The sequence below is a fragment of the Amphiura filiformis genome, chromosome 13, assembly GCF_039555335.1.
Source record: "Amphiura filiformis chromosome 13, Afil_fr2py, whole genome shotgun sequence".
NCBI classification, from domain to species: domain Eukaryota; kingdom Metazoa; phylum Echinodermata; class Ophiuroidea; order Amphilepidida; family Amphiuridae; genus Amphiura; species Amphiura filiformis.
In genome coordinates, this window is record NC_092640.1 from 32,495,212 (window position 1) to 32,516,619 (window position 21,408).

Here is a 21,408-nt window from a genome sequence, read left to right on the forward strand (position 1 = left end):
TTTGCATGGTACGTTTTTCCTTGTCATATCTTTAGTATCTTTATTATGGTTTTGAGTACAACTTAAATCACCATCAATAATGACGTTGCACCTAGAATTTCTTTTAATCCAATGAAATGTTTTTTTGAAGAATATATCTTTGTAGTTTTGGTGCACCCTAAGTCGTATATGCCCACCAAATCGCTGGCCAGGCAAGCGACTCCCTCTTGGCACGAGATCGGTGATGGTGTACGTGGCACCCGAGAGGTCGCAGGGTCAATTCCCGGGGGTGCCAAGAGAAATCTTTGTTCATCTTCTCTCCTTTTTCGTTCCTTCTCTGCCTTCCGATAGTTAGGATTAATATAGTGCAATAAAAACGGAAATTCTTACAAAACTATGATCTATATAGCCCCGTATGATTTGCTTTAGAAAGTTGGGAAATAGCCTTCATTAATTTCGAAATAATTTATATAGCTTTGAAAACCCCAAAAGGTTGCTCACGGGCGAGTTCAAGCAGAAGTGCCGGCATCGCGGCACTTCCCTCGTAAACCACAGCCATAGATGTATCATATAGAAGTCCCTAATATTTAAATGAGATTTAATTAAAGAAACCACGTGAATAGAGAGTGCCCTCTCAAAGATGTCTACTCTCTGTATAACCTCATTTAAATATTAGGGACTTCTATATGATACATAGGTTCCGAGTGAAAAGAATGATAACAACTTCATTATTTTTCTCAATTCTCCTGTTCATAATTCAGTTTGTGTGATCAACACAGTGGTGGGCGTTGCTATGTGAAGCAGACAGAACCAGTTCGGTGTATATAAAGCTGCACCCAGAGGTAAAAAATCAGTTTGTTCATCGTGAACTACCGAGAGCTAAAGACATTGGAGCCTTGGAAAACTACCCTACAACTGCTAACTAGCGCATCACAAACTTGTGCAAGCTTACGGATACAGAATTAGACGACTTCTTCTTAAGAAACAAAGGATTGTGATTTAGAGTTACCTTCAGAGCAGGTACGTAAATTTTGTTATTGGTTGTTCCGCTTTATTCATTTTGTTTTACAGTATTCAACTTGATTTTCAATGTCAAACGGTGTAGCTTTAAGTTGATGTGCATGCATGGGATTCAAATTTATGCAATATTCAATCTATGCTAACTCTCAGATAAAAGTGACTATTCGCCGTGAAAGTAGTTAAAGGTGGGTACCCAGCAAACACAAAACGTTTTCGACATCATTCGCAAAAGGTTATTAAAGGTTGTCAGAAAACGTTTAAATGTCGGGTTATATTAAGGGTATATTAAGAGTATAAAACGTTTTCATAACCTTGAAAAACATATTTTGATTATCTACTGCTCAGCAAACAAAAATGTTTTACAGAAAACGTTTAAATGTCGGGTTATATAAAGGGTATAAAAACGTTTTAATAACATTCCAAAAACATTCTTGAAAACTTGATACAAAACATTCTAAACAGAATGTTACTTCGGGAGTTGAAAAAATATTTTGCGAAAAATGTTTGCCCAAAATATTTTCAATAACGTTTTAAAAACGTTTTCATGACCTTTATATAACCCGACATTTAAATGTTATTAAAAGGTATTAAAAAACATTTTAAGAACATTTCTGTGTTTGCTGGGTTCAAATATTTTAACATAATGATATTTAAGTGTGGCCACAATATTTGGCAAAAATGTTTGCAAAAATAGTTTACAATAACATTTTTTGAAAACATTTGAAAATATTGTTGTAGTGTGTTTTCATACAAAACGTTTTAAAGCGTTATCATGACCTTTACATAACCCGACATTTTAATGTTATTAAAACGTTTTTACCTAAACCAAAAGCCAAAATATAACTTATTTAAAATATTCTTAAAATGTTTTTGTGTTTGCTGGGTAACCTGATTGACAATCTCATCCATCATTTTACCTCATCAAAATGCTGATTTTGGTATCAGATAAAACCTCATATTTTTCTCATAAACATATTGAAATTTGGCGTTCCAAATTGGTATATTTCCAAAGAAATCATCAAAAAACTGCCGAATTAGTCTATACCACATTTGAGACTAATTAGGCAGTTTTTTGATGATATCTTCGGAAGTACACCGAGCTGGAACTTCTAATTTCAATATGTTTATGAGAAAAATAGGGCTTTTCACTTGAAATCAATATATTACATGATCATGAAGATTATCATTAATAAAAACGCTGTAGACGACCAATATCACGCTGTATAAATGTCGGTAATTCCATTAGGAATTAGTCACATTTACATGTTCTTTTTGCATGAGTGCTTGAAAGGGATGACATTTTATGTTATTCGTAAGTTTTAAAGAATTTGATTTTCCAAATATATCAGGTCACATGTAACAGGATTATATTATCATAGTAATAGGTTTACACTACTTCGCGTACCATAAACATTATTTTTGTCCGCAAATCGTATCTATGGGCTCAATACGGGAATTAAGCGAGAAATGACATCAAAACATGTTCATCATTGCGTGCAAGAACACTCACTAAATTTACCACACTTACAAATTGGCCAACTCCTTATGAATTGAGCAACACCCTGTAGTACTAAACAAAATATATTTTTCCCGGCAGTACATACTTTTTATTCGACGTGGAATACTTTTTGACGTCACGAAAAGTAATAGACATCAATATGTAGTAGCAATCCATCCTAATTAATATTTATTAGTGTTTGCAGGTTAGAATATAAGTATTAATTTATGTTTTTAATAGGTAGATAGCATCTACAAGTACAAGCTCAGTATTATGGGTATACGATGTATTGTTGGTCGAAGCAGCAGAAAAAAAGTAGTTCACAGCATCTTGCCAATGGTAGTGAGCTTTAGCAAAAATTGCATTGCAGAATTCATAGAGATCGTGTAGAAGAATTCGAATATCACAGATATACTTTTGTGGGTCCTGTGGTTCTTGAGTTATATTGTAAAGAGGGCTGAAACAACAACACTTTTGTAAGACGTACATAACTCAACAACACTTTTGTAACACGTACATAACTCATTAACAACAATCAATTAAGCTAGTTTTCAAAGTATATGATTTGTAGAATGAACTTTTGCAAAACACCAAAGTGTTATTTTTCAATAATATATTGATTCAGATAATGAAAATCGATTTTTTTTGCTGCTTCGACCAACAATACATTGTATACCCTTAAGGGATCTAAAATGAGCGTTTATTGCGTTTCGACAGTATTTTTTGTGGGACATGAGAGCACCTCAGACCTATCGAATTGCATTCTGAATACGAAGCATGTCTTTCTGATATCAAATAATTTTCATTTTTGAAAATCACAATATAATACAAATTTTATGACAAATTATAAAAATTTGATATTTTTCAATTTTTGATATATAACAGTCCTCGCAGTAAATTATATAAACCTAATGATATATTCTTAAAGTGTATGTAGCAGGGAGGAAAAGCCGACGGTCAATTGAAAATTTTGACCTTGAATATTGAAGATATGGATTTTTTTCCCAAAAAGACCTCAATTTTTTTTGTGTTTTTGGAAAAAAAATCCATATCTTCAATAAGAAAGGTCAAAATTTTCAATTGATCGTCGGCTTTTCATCCCACCTACACACACTTTAAGTATAAATCATCAGATTTATAAAGTTTACTTCAAGTACTGTTAAATATCAAAAATATCAATTTTTAATGATTTGCCATAAAATGTGTATTACATTGCGAATTTAAAAAATCAAAATTATTTGATATCAGAAGGACATTCTTCGTATTCAGAATGCAATTCGATATGTCTGATTTGCTCTAATGTCCCAAAATAAATACTGTCCAAACGTTCATACCCCTTCCCTTAACACGCTCAAATAATTACTTCGATCAATATACCAGTTTAAAGGTCCCAGACAAACAAGAACCTAGACCTATGACTTTGGTTCGCGTAGTGAAGCCGACACTGCTTAGCAACGACTTTGACAAGGACGCATACCCGGACGCAAGCAAGCAGATATGTTCGCGTCTATGGAACATGTTGCATTTGACGCGAGCGATAATGGCGCAACAATCACGCAAACGAGCGCGTCTTTCTCTCCAGACATGAACGCTTATTTCTCCGCGTCCGACCACCCGACCAAAATCACCTTGGATACGTGGCTTCACCTACTGCCACGGTCAGGGATGGGTAGTCATAGGTCTAGGTTGGTATGTCTATGTTAAAGGTGATGTAATCCATTATTAGTTCAATTACTGGCCTGTAGGCCTAATGGCCTGAAACCGCGCTGTTTTGCAGAAAGATGCATCATGTGAAGCCAGTTTTGAGACACGTGTCTGGTTAGACACAAAGTTAAAACATCATGTCTCATGTGCTTGCACAAGTCGTGTTTTATTATGAACTTCATCCATCATGTACATGGCGTTGTCTTTTTTAAAGACATTTCTTGTTATTTACCTGAGAAGTCTAGCCATAAATTTGCTCACTGTTAGCTTCACATTCGAGGCTAGAGTCTATTCCTAGGTGTTAAGCATTGGACATTCGGAAGGAAACACAGTCGGTCACGTCAGGCGATCGCAACGAAATGTTGTTAACACTAGTGCACTTCAACTTAATTTTAGAATGTTGATCATAATAGGCAACCTTTGCTTTAAAATATACAATTTCCAAACGTTTAAACTGACTTTCAGCACAAAAATTCACTAACCTTGAATTTTCGACTGGGAATCCACAAAGGTGTTAGCCAAGGATGATAGAGAGTACCCCCGTTTAGTGCGGGAGGCCATCTAGATCAAGAAGAAATCGCCAGAACTAAATCGCGATCAAGGACTGGAATTGCCAACCTTATACAACACCCTCATTCGACCAAAAGTTGCCAATGATCAACAAAAGGGCAAGTCCATCACAACATTTTAGGACTTCTTCTGATGAAGATGTGTGTCACACATCAACAATTCAAGGTTAGTGAATTTTTGTGCTGAAAGTCAGTTTAAACTTTTGGAAATGGTTTATTACCATCACGTATGAACTTATCGATTAAAATATACAGTCTCTATTCTAACGCAAAACTGCTGTTTTGCGTTGGAGAATATTTTGAACTTGCTGGAGGACATGAGTTTGTGTCTTAGATTGTGTTTTCGTTATTTCTATTTTTTAAATTTCTATTTTTTTCTATTGTTGACGACTAGTCTATATATTACCAGGGCATATAAATATTTTTACATTCTACTTTTATTTAACCGTATTTGGATATATTAATCGAATCGGGGATACGCCACTAGTGGACTTGGACCAAAGCTTGATAGATATAGAAGTAACCGGGGGAGTAACGTCCAATGTCCGTGTTCGTTTGTTACGCCAAGAAATGCTGCAAGGTCATTGGTTGTGTCTTTCGACAGCGGTCGCTGTTTTCCCCAAAGTTAAAAAACCCAGAAAAATCCTGAAAAAATGCTGTCGTTGTTTTCCCAAAAAGTTTTTAAAAAATTACGAAGAAAATGATAACGACGAATATATAGAAGAACTGTGAAATTTAAAGGAACATACCATTATTGACTTACCCCGACATATGTGATGCGATCAAGCAAAATCAGTCGGAACTCGCAAATATTGATTTTGAGATCCCGTTTGAGATATAGCCTAACAAAGAAAATATTCCCTTTTGTTTCCTCTTGTTTTGGAAACTCTTTAATCGCTCATATCTTTGGAACAGGATGTTCAATTTCAATTGGGTTTTCTGCAAAATGCAGCTTTGTAAATGCTTTTTACCATATTATAAAAAAAACCTGAAAATTAAATATTTTAAATAAATAAATTAAATAAACTGAAAATTAAATATTTACGAATTCCGACTGATTTTGCTTGATCGCATCACATATGTGTAGGAATTATGAATCAAACAAACTGTAAAGTCTTGGGGTAAAAATCAATTGGATAAACATAATAAACGAGAAAATCAGATTTTTTCCCCGACATAAATGTACGTATCGTAGCTCTCGATGGACGCTGCCATGTTTATTTCCGATGGTCTCTTTCTTACGCTATCGCAAACCATATTGAAGATATACATTTTTGCAAGTTCCCAAAAAGACCTAATTGTTTTTGGCAATTCTGAAATGTGTTATATTAAGATTTAGCCACTTTTAGGTCCCGTGCTATTTTTTTTTTAAATCCACAATTATTTTTCCTATTCATTCCATGCATTGTTGCTGTACGGCAGTATGGCGGAAATCGAAGGAGCGTTTGAAATTATTGAAGAAGCAGAAGAAGGATTTGAAGATGCAGGCGAAGAAGTGGAAGATATGACTGAAGAAGAAAAAGCAGAATTCGAAGAAGAAGTTGAAGAGGCCAAAAAAGATGTTGGAGAATTAAAGAAGGATGCAAAAAAATTCAAAGATCTTTTGAATACGGAGTCGACAAAGAAATTTGCCATTTTTGTTGCTAAGAACATTGCTGTTGGTGCCATACTTTATGGAGTGAATCTTGCCTTGTCGAAGCTGACCAAAGCAGTTGGTGGTAGTACAGCAGAAAAGAAATCCAACAAAAAGAAGATGGCTGTTGTGAAGGCGATTACTAAGCTCATCCAAACAGAAACAGATGACAGTAAAAATCTTCGAGACTGGCTGACAAAGCACAAAGATGAGACTATTACCTTAGGGGGTATTAATGTGCCACTAGTTTCAATCTTCCACGATTATCTGGGACCCATTTCTGACGTAAGTTTAATTAGATGTACTCGTATAGATGAGTTGACCTCAATGTTTATCAACAAAGGCAAGGGACTGGTATATCGGACTATCGGTATGCTTGAGCGAACCCCATGCAACCACTACACTGTTCAATAGCCTTATGGCGGGAGTTTTAAAACACGAGCCCTGAACAAAATATGATGCGCGCGCATAATGCCAGGCAACAAACAATGGAAATTGGGATGATGCGTGCGCATACTGTCAGGCATTGACGTCAGAAGTCAACTCATCTATACGCTGTCGAAGTGATGATGTAACAGGATTAATTACCATAGCAATAGATGAATACAATTTCTGAATTGATCGCCCTGCACTACAACTTTAACGCGGTTCCTATGCATTGAACCATAGATGTCAAATAAATGCTAATAACTAGCACCTGTATAGATTAGTATCTTTGAAAAGAGCGGTATTGTATTCAATCTTTGATTGCAAACATACACAGATGAAGAGTGCAACCTGCTTGTAGTGCAGGGCGATCTATTCACAAATTATATTCATCTATTGCTATGGTAGTTAATCCGATTATTACGTAACTTCGACAGCGTCTTAACGTAGATTTTTCCGACGCCGGGTATAGATTCGGCTCACACTCCACACAAAACCCCGGCACAAAACATTGCCAATTTTAGCGTATAACGTTGTTACTGATGGGCTATACCACTATATTACCAGTCATACGTCCGTGAATTCAAACACTAAAATTGCATGAATAATATGGCTCTATGGTCACTGATGGTCATGACTCATAGCCCAGTCAAGTTATGAAATCATCCACCCGGAAATTCCAAATAACAGTGCCTAATTTGCAGAAATTCAAAATGGCCGCTTACTCGGGTTAAATCTTGTTACAAACTATGAAAATATATTCCTTTCGTCATAAAGATTCAGAAAATGTATAGCTTGACCTATATATCTCTGATGTACACTTCTTGAGTTATAAAGGAAAAGGTCAAATGTCAAAATTTGGATTCCACAGTTGCGAAAATTGAAGATTTCTTTGATTTTGATCAAAATGTTTTTAGATTGCTCTGCTTACAAAGACATTAAAAGAGAATAAATTGATATACCTCAGGATCTTTGTTTCCTTAGTAACATGGCAAAACAATCCATTAAGCCCTGTTGATCTTGACCTATTTTGTAACAAAACATTCAAACAATGCAACTTTTCTCATTTTGACTTATTTTTGCCGAGGGAACAATTTGAGACCACTTGGATTAAAATTGGAGCATTTTTCGATTGTAGAGGCCCGTGGACCCCAAAATGTGGGCACTTTTCAGAGCCACCAAATATTTAGCAGTAAGGGGCATCTGCCATTAACGTCTTTTTTGAGCCACAACTCTGAGTGGACAAGGGGCGGTTCATTTCAAAAGCTCTTTTCAGAGCCACCAAATATTCAGTAGGAAACGAGTACCTACAATTAACGACTCTTTTCAGAGCTATAGCTCTCAGTCGACAAGGGCCAGTTCACTGTAAGCGCCTCAGAGCAACCAGCTATTCAGTATAGGGAATTGCCACCAACAATTAACGACTCTTTTCAAATAAAGGGACACCTACTACAAACGACTTGTCTTCATTTAATACATTTTTAGTATCTTCTGTTTGTTATTGTCAACCTAAATCCTACCTAAACAAAAATTTTATCTTGCAGGCTGTGGATGAAGCCTACAATGCAGCTAAACCCTTGCAGAAAAAGATTGGTAGCAAGGTTACCACTGACATCCCGACTGCCGATGATATCGCAAAATTGATAGAAGCTTCAGCAGCCTTCCTGACGGCGTTTGACAAGTTCCGAAAGTTTGCCGTTGACCATTCTTCTCAATTTCCAACCCTGCAGAGCCTACCGCTGACTCAAGCAGACATTACTAATTTAAACAGCCAACTTGACGCCGTTAAAAAATTGCCCTATTATTAAGAGCAATGGTATGGCATCGATAGGGCGAATGGCTAACACGTTTTGCAACACATAAATACTATAGTATTCTCCGATAATATTAATTAATTCGTCGAAAACACGGTCGAATTTACGAGTAGATATTCATACGTAGTGATTATTAGACGTAGTCGAATTATTGATAAATTTAAATTTGCAATATAAATGGGACAGTAGTCATTCAAGAAATATCCTTTAAATGCTGCAAATTTATTTACAATACTAAAAAAAGCAATTGGTAGTATTACAAATGAATTTTAACCAGAACAACTTGTTTGATACATACTCCACTCGGAATTACAAATTAGTGAATGAGATTTATTACAAATAATTTTGAGCATAAAGGAATGACGAACCCTTCTATTTATTATGACAAAATTTAATTTGTCAAATTATACTGTTTTTGAGGAATTCATATTTTCAGTGGTTTGCTTTCTGCTTACCAACGGTGATTAATTAATGGTACTGGTAAGAGTATACTAATATATATTTTAAATCGCGGGTAACCAGTATTTCTAAAAAGGGTTTAGAGCGGTATGATAGGATTCAATTTTATTCAATCAATATGCTGACCAACAGATTGTTCTACGGTATCACGATACAATATCCAATATAAATATGGTCCAAGAAGGCATTGAGACAAGCAGTATGCATGTGAAATGTTCCAAATGTTAACGATTGTGATATATCCCCGGGAGAAGTGGATAGAAGAGACTAACTTTATCGTTGGATATTTATTTATTGGATCGTTGTAAACGACCCCGCGTATGTCAAGGTAAAATGCATTTAGGACCAGGTGCTCAATCTCGCCGATAAACGCGTCGGCGTGCCCGGAACCCAAGTCGATGCAACTATGCTGAGAAATAAAATACTGTTGCGATATGCACTAACAAAAGCTAACAAAATGTGTGTCTGCCCGATAAAAAGCCATTTCAGTCACCTGTTCATCGGCTATATTGGACCAACTCCTGCATTTCTCACAACCGGCTTATAACACTTGACAACAATACCCTATCAAATAACTTTTCTTGAGTGCATTGATGAATAACGGATTATATCGACTGATCCACAAATTACTCACGGTCGAAGCCCATAGCTGCTCGCGAATTCGCAACCAGTGATATGGCTACACTATATTAATTCATCGTCGTGCTGCGTCTTAAAACTGCAAGCCGCTGGAGAGCCATCGAAATGCTCCGAAACGCCGTTGACGCGAGATTGAGCACCGGGTCCTAAATGTCATGCTATGCCTTTTATCTATGCAAATAGTAATATAATTATACCCTGTATGCGTAATATATTTTAATGTTAACAAAACGTCATAGCTGTGATAAATGAAGTAATATGTATTATATCGTTATGAATTCGGCAGACGGCCGAATCCGGATTCGGCTTTTGGTAAATTCATTTTACGCATGCATACCTTTTGAATTTGAGAATAAGGGATCAATGCTATACATAATAGAGGGCAGCATATCAATTTTTTAACGGAGATCAGATGATAACAGCATAGTAAGTATTCAAAAGAGGGCGGCATACAGGGTTAGCTAACGGTGACTCGCAGTACGGTCAAAGACGATAACCGTTAAAAAATCGATATGCTGCCCTCTATAGGTAAAGCATTGATCTCTTGTTCTCTAATAATATTCAAAAGTAATGCATGCCAAAAATGAATTTACCCCGGGGGCACGCCCACTTTGGAAGTATATAGGGCTGTTAAGACCCCCCTCTCTTTCATCGTCGCTGTCACCCAAAGACCCCATATTTGTTTACGAAATATGCTCTATCATCCGAAGACCCCATATTTTTCCATTTGATCTGTCACTTAAAGACCCTTATTTTTGAATTTGAATTGAACAGCAACTTTCATTTATCACTGGTTTTGCTACTTATTTTGAAAAAACAAAGAAATTTGAAACCAATTTAGAACTAGAAATTCAATGTTCGAGGTTTTTGTGGCACTGTTTCGGCTCTCATCCAAAATTTCCATATAAGAAAAAGGTCATGTTCTCACCTAATGCCCCATATTATTTACATTTTGCTCTCACCGAATGCCAAAAATTATGCTCTCACCCAATGAATCCATATTTTTTACCTTTTGCTCTAACCGAATGCCCCTTACTGTGAAATGGTCAGCCCAACACCTATTGAAGTAACCCCCCGGATATTTACAAAGATAAAAATTAAGTAGCCAGGTTTATCAATGGGACACGAGATTTATTTTACCGAGATTGAAACAAAAAATCCGCAGAAAAAAAAATAGTGAGCTGATACTTTAATTACATAATTAGTCGGGTCCGTAGGAACCACACTGGCTACCAACGGAAGGGTTAGCTATAATCGTTATTATTTTTAAAATGAAACCATGTTAATGTATAGATATGAATGTAATTAACCGCCAATAAATGAAATTAATGCAGTTATCCGTTTATCTGACCAGAGTGTATTTTTTAAATGTAATTTTAGAAAGGACAGGTGTTCATCTTTACACTTATAAAGACGTCACAAAATGTAACCTAGCCGTTACAAATACGTCTGTAACGAATCCAACGAGCCAAGTCATGATCAGGATTTGGTCGCCATTTTTGGGTCCCCGCAGCACCTAACTGGCGTTGTGACTGCCCAATTATTGGGTGGATTAAAGCCGAAGTCTATAGCTTCAGGACTATCAATCGTATTCACAATATTGTATCATGGAAAGAAAGGTGGTTTATTTCCCGGGTTTATTTACTCGCATTTTGATACCAGATATCCACATTTAGTGGTTAGTGGTTGTTGTTTTAACGTCCCCCACCCCAAACCCGTCCCACCACACACACCCCACCCCAACGTCCCCCACCACAAACCCGTCCCACCCACACTTTTTTAAGACCAAAAATCCATTATAACCGAAGTTTTAATTAAAATTAGTGGTATTTGTGCACATTGTGGCACGCTCCGCGAGCAATTGGTTCAAGAATTGGAATGGGCGCCTTTATGTATCCTTGGTCCCAAGCACCACAACCATGACAACCCCTATAGCTATGTCACGGTTTCCATGATAAAATATTGTGAATATAGGTTTTATATACTGCGCCAAAAAAGTATCCTTACACTTGGAAAATTAACCGTAATTCCAAAACTGAACCATGTTTTTAAAACTGCAATGCTTGTAACTTTGCTTCTTGAAGTCACATTGGATTCAATGGGGTGCCCCATTGGAAATTACTTCTAAAACTTGAACACGATCACAAATCTAAAAAATGAGATCCATCATTTCTATTATGTAAATCATAAATACGATTGCTAGGGCTGCTGTTCTGATGCCTGGAATAATCATAAAACACGACTCATGAGCTGGATCAAAATACCGGGACTATAACCATAAGCCATAAGCATCTTCCTTTGGCGCCATTTTAGGACAAAATTGTTCTGAACTGTGTTCATTTTGGTATTGAAATTGAAGTTTTTGCGTGCTACACGCGCATTTTATCAAAATTTCGTGCGCTTTTCTCGGTAAAGGAATTCTGGGGTGGCAATCATGTTGCCCAGGGGAAAGCAAAAGGTAAATCCGGTCGTATATACGACGTATATAGCAGCAAAATATATTTCCCGACACCCCCCCGAGAAAATGGTCTAGCGACGGCCCTGGGCGCCATTATGTATCCTTAGCCCTGGGTGCCATAACCCTTAGCTACGCCACTGTTTGAGCCACTTCACTTCAAAATCTTACATTTTTTCGCACCTCTTGTGAATTAAAAAAGTAATCCTTATGAAAGACAATTTTAAGGCCAAAATTCAGATAGTATTATAGAAAAACATAGCGCCGTGCCATTGGCGTTGCAATGGAAATCAAATCGCAACGTGAACGTGTCGCCATAGATGGATTCAGCGCCCCCTGCTTCAATTTGGATCTTCATTTGGCAAAATTTTCTAACCTTTATGGGGGAACACCCCCACCCAGACACTGCTTATGGATAAACAACTAAAACATGATGCACTAAATGGCTTCAATTTGGACCTTCATTTGGCAACATCTCCCCTCAAACACCCCTGCTTATGAATAAACAACTTTAAAAAATGGCTTCACAATTTGGACCTTCATTTGGCAAAATTTTCCAACTTCGGAGAACACCCCCCGACACCCTCTGCGTATGGATAAACAAGAGAAAAAAGATGCACCACAAATAGTTTCAATTTTGGACCTTCATTTGGCAAAAATGTTCAACTTCTGAGCAGATACCCCCTGCGTTTGGATAATCAAGTGCCCGTTTTGTCTTCTCTTTAGGACATACGTACACCTTTTGTTTTAAGCAATAACTTCATAGGCCTACAATAATAGTGAATAATGGTCCACGAATGGCTTCATTTGGGCCTTCATTTTCACTTTTTCTAACTATAATTTTACACGATAATAGTGTCAAAATCGTCTACCAAATGGCTTCAATTAAGCATTCATTTTGTAAACTTTTCAACATTTTCAGGGGGCAACATTGCCCTCAGAATTCCCCCTGCGTATGCATAAAGAGGTTGCCCATTTCGCTTCTGCTTTAGGCACCCGACACTTCATTTAAAGCAATAATTTATACAATAGGCTATAGTTAAAACTTGTACACGAATGGCTTCAATATTATTGGGCCGTCATTCCACAAATTGTCGGCTCAGTTTTTCAAACTTAATCTTTACACAATAATAGTGCCAAAATGAATCCCAAAATAGGTGTTCATTTTGCAAAATTGCTCACTTCTCAGGGGGCCCCTCAGATACCCCTGCGTTCATCTACAATGGGGCCCCTTCAACTGCTCTACATCCACCAATGATCGTGTGTATGTGTGGGGAGGGGTGTTAGGGCGACATCCTGTATCCGTTCTCCAGGGCGGCACAAACCTATCTTAGCCCCCCCCCCCCCCGGGGTTAAGGGCCTTCTGGATACGCCACTGATACGTCATATGCACAACCTCTATTACAAATGTCAGTTAACAGTGACAATTCTGACTTGCCTAAGCGCCAAGGCGCTTAGGGACGCACCATTAGATACCAAAAGGGGGGGGGCTGGGTAGTTTTTTGAAGAAAAAAAATTTTGTCGCGCCATCTGAGCAAAAAAATTTGCTCCACCTCAGACTAAAAAAAATTGCTCCACCTCGGACCAGAAAAAAAAAGATTTGATGTCAAGGGTGAAAAAAAAAATTGTCACAGTTAGTGAAGAAAAATTAAAGGGCATTTCGTGATCCACAGCCTCATCCCCCACTTTTCCCAAAAAAAAGTTGAGATTTTTACACTTCTTGATACCTCTAGCTACATAATGTGTATGTACCAAATATTTCTTGCAGATTAATTCGTTTAGCAAAAATATCGCCAAATTTGAATTTCGTTCTGGTGCACCAGAACGAAATTACAACACATTGTCTACGGAGCAGTGTAATACAAATAATCATGCATAACTCGCAAACGCAAAATCGGAATCAACTGAAATTTTGGAAATAAGCTTTTCTCGTGGATATCTACTGAAAAATGTCATAAAAAGAGGATGCTAGAATCACAAAATCCTCCTTTAACCTCATATAGCTTTTATATTGCGCAAATTTCCTCCTTTTTCATCAAGAGTATTTATTTTAGCTTCGAACTGATACATGTATTTTGTGCGCATTTGTTTGTGAAAAGTTATTATGTGAGCCGGGTCTGTGAGTGAAAACACTCGATTCACTCTACTTCACAGATTTTCACCAAATTCTACCCCATTGTCAAAATTATTATAGAAATATGTGCCACATGCCGGGGCCACATGACTGATTGAGAGCATAGGCGTAGACCCCGGGGGGATAAATCCCCCCAATATTTGCTAGAGGTGGTCCATACAATCATCCCCTATGTTGACGCCTGTATGTGAGTTTCGGAAGAAATTAACCTAAATAAAAATTCCTTTAAAAGGAATAGGGCGGGCAAATGAAAAATTGTCACAACATCGATTTCCAATGGGGGAATAACACAAAACGTATAAACAAAGTTAAAAGAGTTTTTAACTTTATACGTTTGTTATTCCCCCATTGGAGGTTGTGTCATATTTTCCTTGATTTTAATCTTATCTATTGCTTATCCTTTGTTCTCTGCTGGTCAGTTGGAACAGATTTTCCCTGTTTTTATATTAACCCTTCACATCTTAACATTTTATATAAAACATTGTTATAAAACTTTTGTAGATAATAGTTATTTAAAACATTTTCGTAATCATACCTAGAGTTTTTTTATCATCAGATAGAAAGACTTCTGCTCATCTTCTCTGGTAAGACAACAGGGCTGGGGTATCTTTCCATATCAAAGTTTAAAAATCTGTCATATCAATTTCCTCAATATGTTGTTTTGATACAACTTATGAGGGGAAAAGTTTGATTTTACAATATTTCGATATTATTTTTTAACTTTGTAACTTTATTATGATTAACATAACTGTATTTCAAAGCGTCAAACTATATCACTATTTTGTCCCAACAAAAATAATCCAGGGAATAAAATATTCATTCATATGTTTATTTATTTTATTCAACCTGGGCCATTTCTACTGGTGCACATGCATTCTAATAATTTGTCTATAATACCTTATACAAGCATCAGCAAGCACTATTTGTCACAAGATTTGAAAAGTAAATGTGTACACACTGAACACAATGCACATACAAGCTGTATTTAAGTACCGAAGCTATCAGTATAAAATGATATATATGACCTTCACGATGCTATTAATTTAGCCCAAAGATTAGGAAAACTAGCAAAACTGGTGAACTGGTACTGTTCAAATAAAAACATCTGCAAATCTTGCTGCAATTTCCAAATAGTATTTCTATTACTTAAATAATTATTTTTGTTAGTTCTTTTAATACAAACACATTACTGCCTATGACGACTTTATCGTATTACTTACATATCAAAATCAAGTAATAATTACAAAACTCGCCGTAAACTATCACCTCTGTGGGTGTTTGGGATAATGGGATATAACCAGCACGAATATTTTCTCAACACTGCGGCATGTGAGAAAGTAGGTCAATAGTCAGAGAATACAGGGCGGGTGCGGCACGCCGCACCCGCCCAAAAACGCGCAATTATTCCACATTGTACCGGTTTAGCTTCAATATGCCAAAAATTTTCGCACCAAAAGAGGTTCATTATACTTCAAGAAAATTTTTACACATAAATATAATGATGTTTTTTGTGGCACTCGAAAACTTAGGTGCTACAAAATTTTACAACTCGACAAACAAATTGTTGAAAATTATAGGACTTTACGTTTGCAAAAAAAAAAAATTGTCTCTCCGAGGTGTTGAAAATTTTTTTTTTACTTCATCCAGGGGCTAAATTTTTTTTTTTTTTGCTTCACCGAGGTGCTAAAAAAATTTGTCATGACCCCAACTACCCAGCCCTCCCCTTGATATCTAATGGTGCGTCCCTTATTAAGATAAACATTTAAAACATGGTATCAGTTCTGAAGTACGTTGAACAACAAAACATGTTTTGCACGCATTTTACGTGTATGACATATAAAACTAAACTTGATATAAAACTATTTATTTCACAGGCACTCAAAATCACAGCTTTAACATGGGTATCGTTGTGTCAGTGATCATTGATGTGGTAGTGTCAGCAGCAGCCGCAGCAGTAGAAGCCGCAGCTGAGGCAGCGGCAGCGGCCGCAGCAGAGGCTGCAGAAGTGGCGGCGGAAACAGCGGCGGAGGCAGCAGCAGAGGCGGAAGCTGAAGGAGCGGCAGAGGCTGCCGCTGAGGCAGAAGCTGAAGCTACGGCTGAAGGTGCCGGAGAAGCAGCAAAGATTACCGCTAAAGTTTTACGCGCACTGGCGAAGCTTAGCAAACTTACGAAGGAGTTCTTTGCCATCGATGCAGTATTCAAATCTGCTGAGAAAATTCTTAAGGCCGCTTTTGGTGGTGGTAGCCCGAAAGTTGACGAACTGAATAAGTTGATAAAAGTCTTGGTAGAAATGAAAAATAAGATGACGACAATAACAGAATGGCTCCACGACCACAAGGAAGACACGGTTAAACTGGATGGTATCAACGTCTCAGTTGATTCCGGGGTTCTTGCCAAATTCATGACGCCACTCTCAACAGTAAGTAACAGAGTTATATATGTGACGCGATCAAGCAAAATCAGTCGGAACTCGGAAATATTGATTTTGAGATATACCCTAACAAAGGAACTATTCCCTTTTGTTTCCTTTTGTTTTGGAAACTCTTTAATTGCTCATATCTTTGGAACTGGCTGTTCAATTTCAATGGGGTTTTCTGCAAAATCCAGCTTTGTAAATGCTTTATGCTATCCTCTACGATATTTCCGAGTTCCGACTGATTTGCTTGATCGCATCACAGTCATATTTCGATCCACACGTAAACAAGAAATGTCTTTAAAAAAAGACAACGCCATGGATGAAGATCATGTTTCATAATTTTACATTGCAAGTACTTGGAATGCTAATAATTGTGTGTGTTTGGCAAGAGCAAGAGCATCAGGAGCCCATGGACAAGGAGCAGTACCGGCCCCTTTAGCCAGGGTGGGATTTACCTTATAGGGGCCCTGGGCATATTTTGTTCCGATGTTAATACTTGGACATTTGCACGCAAAGCACGTGAAAAAATCCAATTTCAGACTATTTAAGCTCCAGATCAACATGAATTCTGCTATTTGAATGCGCGCGAAGCACGAAAATTTTGTACAATTTACGCCTATCACCTTTTAAGGGGCTGTGCAATAACTATGTCAGTTAACAGTGTCCCTTCTAATGACTTGCCTAAACGCCAAGGCGCTTAATTATTCAATGTTGAGTAATTTTTTACTCAACAGTTAATTGAACTGTGACCTTTTTACTCAATGTTGAGTAAAATATTTCTTACAGTGTAGTATTTGAAACCGTTTGCAAATTACACGTGATTTATTATTAAATTCATGCATATTTATAGGTTAATGGGAGTGAAATTGTGCAAAATAATGCACGCAAACTGAGACGTTGATGCGTAATACACGAGCCCCGAAGGGGGAGTGCATTAGACGCATCAACATCTCGACAGTACAAGTGCATTATTTTGTACAATTTCACAATGTTTGCAATTTTTATAACAAAATTATCACTAAAAGTAATGGAAAATACATATAAAAGCATCAACCCACAAGAAAAATGAACGCGTCCGAAAGCACCGTGTAGTAAGTAGTTTGCGCGCCCGTGCATACATATACACAATCAATGCATGGTTCGCATTTTTCTAACATTTGGTCTGTTAAATTCTCACTATCTAAGGGAGTGTTCATTAATACTTTGGTAGGGGAGGCTGGTCTTCCTCAAATTTTTTGCTCAAAAACTTTTTTGACCCCCTTGATGGACCGCTAAACTTTTTGGCCCCCCTCTTTTGACAGACAAAACTTTTTTGGCCCCCCCCCCCCATTATCGTATAACAAACATTATACTTAATACTTAACATTGAGGGAGGTAAATGGTGGGACAAAAATTGCGCATGAAATACAAGCACAAGGAATTTTTTTTTTCATTTTATACTTAATTTAGATTTGTCTCAAATCAGGGTGTTTATCTCATTTTACAGGGATGAAATAGGATTTATTTGGAGGTTCATAAGCACATCAGCATAATCTGTGGCTATTATGATAGTACAAAATAGTACAAATATGCGCGAACCGCGCAAAAAATTTGGCCATATTGAAGCTTGAATGGTCTAATATTGTTAAAATAGCTAGGAACTAATTGATGCAAAAAGCTAAAATGGTCAAATATGAGATTAATTTGGAAACGCAAATGTACACAGGTATCAGTTGTGGCTCCCAAAGACCGTTGCACCTGGACCTGTACCCACTCTGCCCTATGGTAAATCTACCCATGGGCCTATGTGTACAAAATAATTTTGCAATGAGAAAGAGTAAACTGAAGTGTGCAGTTTACGTGCAAAGAAATCCAATTTATTTGCATTTTTTTCTTGATTTAGTTATATTTGATCAGATTGGTACAAAAGCACTGAAAACCAAAACTTGCCTATGTGAAAAGTGATATAGAGGGTGTAAATGCGCGCGAAGCGCGCAAAAATTTTGGGTTTTAAAGCAGAAAACTTATTTTGGCCCTCCCCCCCCCCTTTCCTACCACCTAAAACTTTTTGGTCCCCCCTCTTTTAAGGTCCAAAACTTTGTTGGCCCCCCTCCCTTTTTACCAGCCCCCCACCAAAGTATTTCTGAACACTCCCTAAGAGTGTATGAATCTGCTTTAATACATGATGCATGTATAATTATTGTGTTAAATATCACAGGGAGTGGGCGTGTTGCAGCATCTTGCCAAGCAGGTTAGTCAACTGAACGACAAGAACCAACCGATTACTGATGAGTTAATATCATCCGTCAGACGAAGTCTTCTCAAAGTTGCTGACACGTTCGACTCACTGGCAACCTACATGCCAGAGAAGAGTACACATGTGCCTGTCCTGTCATCATTCCCTATCAGTACGGATGAGGTGCGTGACTGGAAGCGTACTCTGGGCGTGGATACGCCACTGACGCCAAAATTACCCTTTGGCCCTGGCCCTGTTATAATAGATGGGGGTATGTCAGCTGGTATGTAGGATAGGTGTCCGCCTGTTAGTGTCCCTGATACGATATACACAGATAGGATTCGGCCATCACCCCAGATTTGTTAGTGTCCCTAATTACCCGGGCTAATTACTCACCAATGCTCATCAGTCTCTGATCGCTTAGGATGGACAAACATTTATACGTGTTCCCGCGGTAGCATGAGTCCCAGCAGGAGTCAGTCGGTCGGCAAAATATCTTATTTACAAAAAATATTTTGAATTCCGGTCACATGCTTTCAAAAAAACTGGTCGATCGGGAAGGCCGGGCGACCCTTAATGTTTTAGATCGGCGGGTCTGAAACAGGGTCGGTCGGGAAGGCCGGAATCCAAAAATCTTTTTCTTCTAACACTCCAATATATTTTGGGTTGAGGGGTTTCAGAAGGACACGGTCGGGGTGACCGGAAACAAGTATATATTTTTGTCCAGCCTTAAGAAAAATTAACCTTGAAAGACCAATAACCCGCCCCTCACTGGACTTTCGCGATTCGTCTTGCACCATGTGAGATAGTGATTATAGTCTGAGCATAGTATTCGCAGTAGAAGTAGTGATGTAACAGCGATGGGTTGTTGCCCAGATTGTACTCATCACCTGTGTAATGTGTATACATGTGTGCAATCATACCGCTCTTTTCAAAGGCGCTATTCTTACAGGTGCGAATGAAGCATATACATGGACTCAGCATAACGTAAAATTTCTATAGAATTACGATCCAGGTCTTTATCCCTGTTTCTTGATAATCTAGGGTGTAATGAAGAGGAACAGTGTAATGTCTAGTCCGGGTGTCTAGTGCATGGCAATACATTAAAAAACAGTGTAAACCCATTACATTGCTATGGTAATTAATCCTGTTATGTAGCTTCTTCTACGTCGAATATTCTGGTAACTAGAAAAAAGGCCCTACTTGGGCGGACTAGGCTATGGGCATATAACCGAATCCGGAATCCGTATACATGTATGGTTGAACGACTCGTAGTATAGTGGTGTTGCCTCTGGCCTAAGGATCCAGAGATAGTGGGTTCGAACCCTGGTACAATTTTAATTTTAATAAATTTCTTTTCGTTTTGTTAAACAAGAGGAAATAGTAATCTTCACAGTTATTAAACGTATAGTAATGTGATTCATTTGTCACAGAATTGTATATAATTAAATTAAAAGAAAGTTTCTGTCACTGTTTTATTTAGTTTTAAAATAAGTTTTAAAATAAATCATAATTTGGTTTGAACATGGGTCAAATACATAAAATTTATCCGATTTTGATCAAAATGTTCACAAAATGTTTTTTCTGGTTACAATAATTCTGAAAAAGAATAGTTTGTACTATATGCGACATTTCGTTACCATGGTAACGAAACATCGTATGTAGTGCGAAGTATTTCGTTTCTGAATACAAGACAAGACAAACATTTTGAGACCATTTTGAGCAAAATTGGGTTACTTTTCTGTGTTTGGAGTTCAAATTTCGACCTTTGACCTTTTTGCCAATAACTCCTGACTGCTTATTCGTAGGTAGGTCAAACTATACATTTTCTGAATCCTCGTGACCTGATGAATATTTTGGAATAGTTTTGACCAAATAGACCCCTAGAGCCCTATTATGTTGACATTCGATTTTTGCGCTCACAACTCCAGAATTATAAGTCGTTGATAGTCGGTCAAGCTAAATACTTTTGGGACCGTTCACAAACACTTGTTAGGAAGGGCCTGATGCAAAAAAAGTCATCGCCCCATCCTCTGAGAAAATCGAGATTTTCGTACAGTGCGCCACCAATCGACTGGAAAAACTTCCTAGTCCAGTGTTTCTAACACGGGGAAGTAGAGTCTAAATTGATTTAAAACAGACGCTTTTAAGCTACAATTTTGTAGTAGAAAACAAAATAAGCAATTAAAGATCACCGAGGCAAACTAACGGTCAATTCAAATATGAAAAACAGTTAAAATTGTGTATTTTGTTTAAAATAGTAGCTACTGATGTAATAAGTAGTAGAAACAATACGTAACGCGTGTTGGTACGTGGAGAGTGAGCTTCTTTCGATCTCGAGTCGGACTTTTGTACTGTCAGTATCAAAAGTCCAGAATCATGCAAATGCTTTATTTTGTCTAAAATACACGGCTTTCGACCGAACCACTAGCAGGCTATGTTAGCAC

General features: G+C 37.5%; 1 protein-coding gene across 2 annotated transcripts; it reads left to right on the top strand.

Moving 5' to 3' along the window:
• Positions 1-847: 847 nt before the first annotated feature.
• LOC140168252 (uncharacterized) lies at positions 848-20,431 on the top strand. 2 transcript variants are annotated; one of them, XM_072191587.1, is made up of 3 exons: positions 848-999; positions 16,205-16,749; positions 18,944-20,431. In XM_072191587.1, the coding sequence occupies exons 2-3, from the start codon at positions 16,228-16,230 to the stop codon at positions 19,250-19,252; spliced, it is 831 nt and encodes a 276-aa protein (XP_072047688.1). In that variant the 5' UTR covers positions 848-999; positions 16,205-16,227; the 3' UTR covers positions 19,253-20,431. The 2 variants fall into 2 exon arrangements, with proteins under 2 accessions (XP_072047688.1, XP_072047690.1); XM_072191589.1 differs by lacking the exons at positions 16,205-16,749; positions 18,944-20,431 and adding exons at positions 6,193-6,688; positions 8,374-10,811.
• The last annotated feature ends 977 nt before the right edge of the window (positions 20,432-21,408 follow it).

Excerpts from the sequence above, each read along its gene's own strand:
- LOC140168252 (XM_072191587.1), top strand. The coding sequence starts at position 16,228 with ATGGGTATCGTTGTGTCAGTGATCATTGATGTGGTAGTGTCAGCAGCA. Across the intron at positions 16,750-18,943 it reads TCATGACGCCACTCTCAACA|GGAGTGGGCGTGTTGCAGCA; the intron begins GTAAGTAACAGA and ends TAAATATCACAG.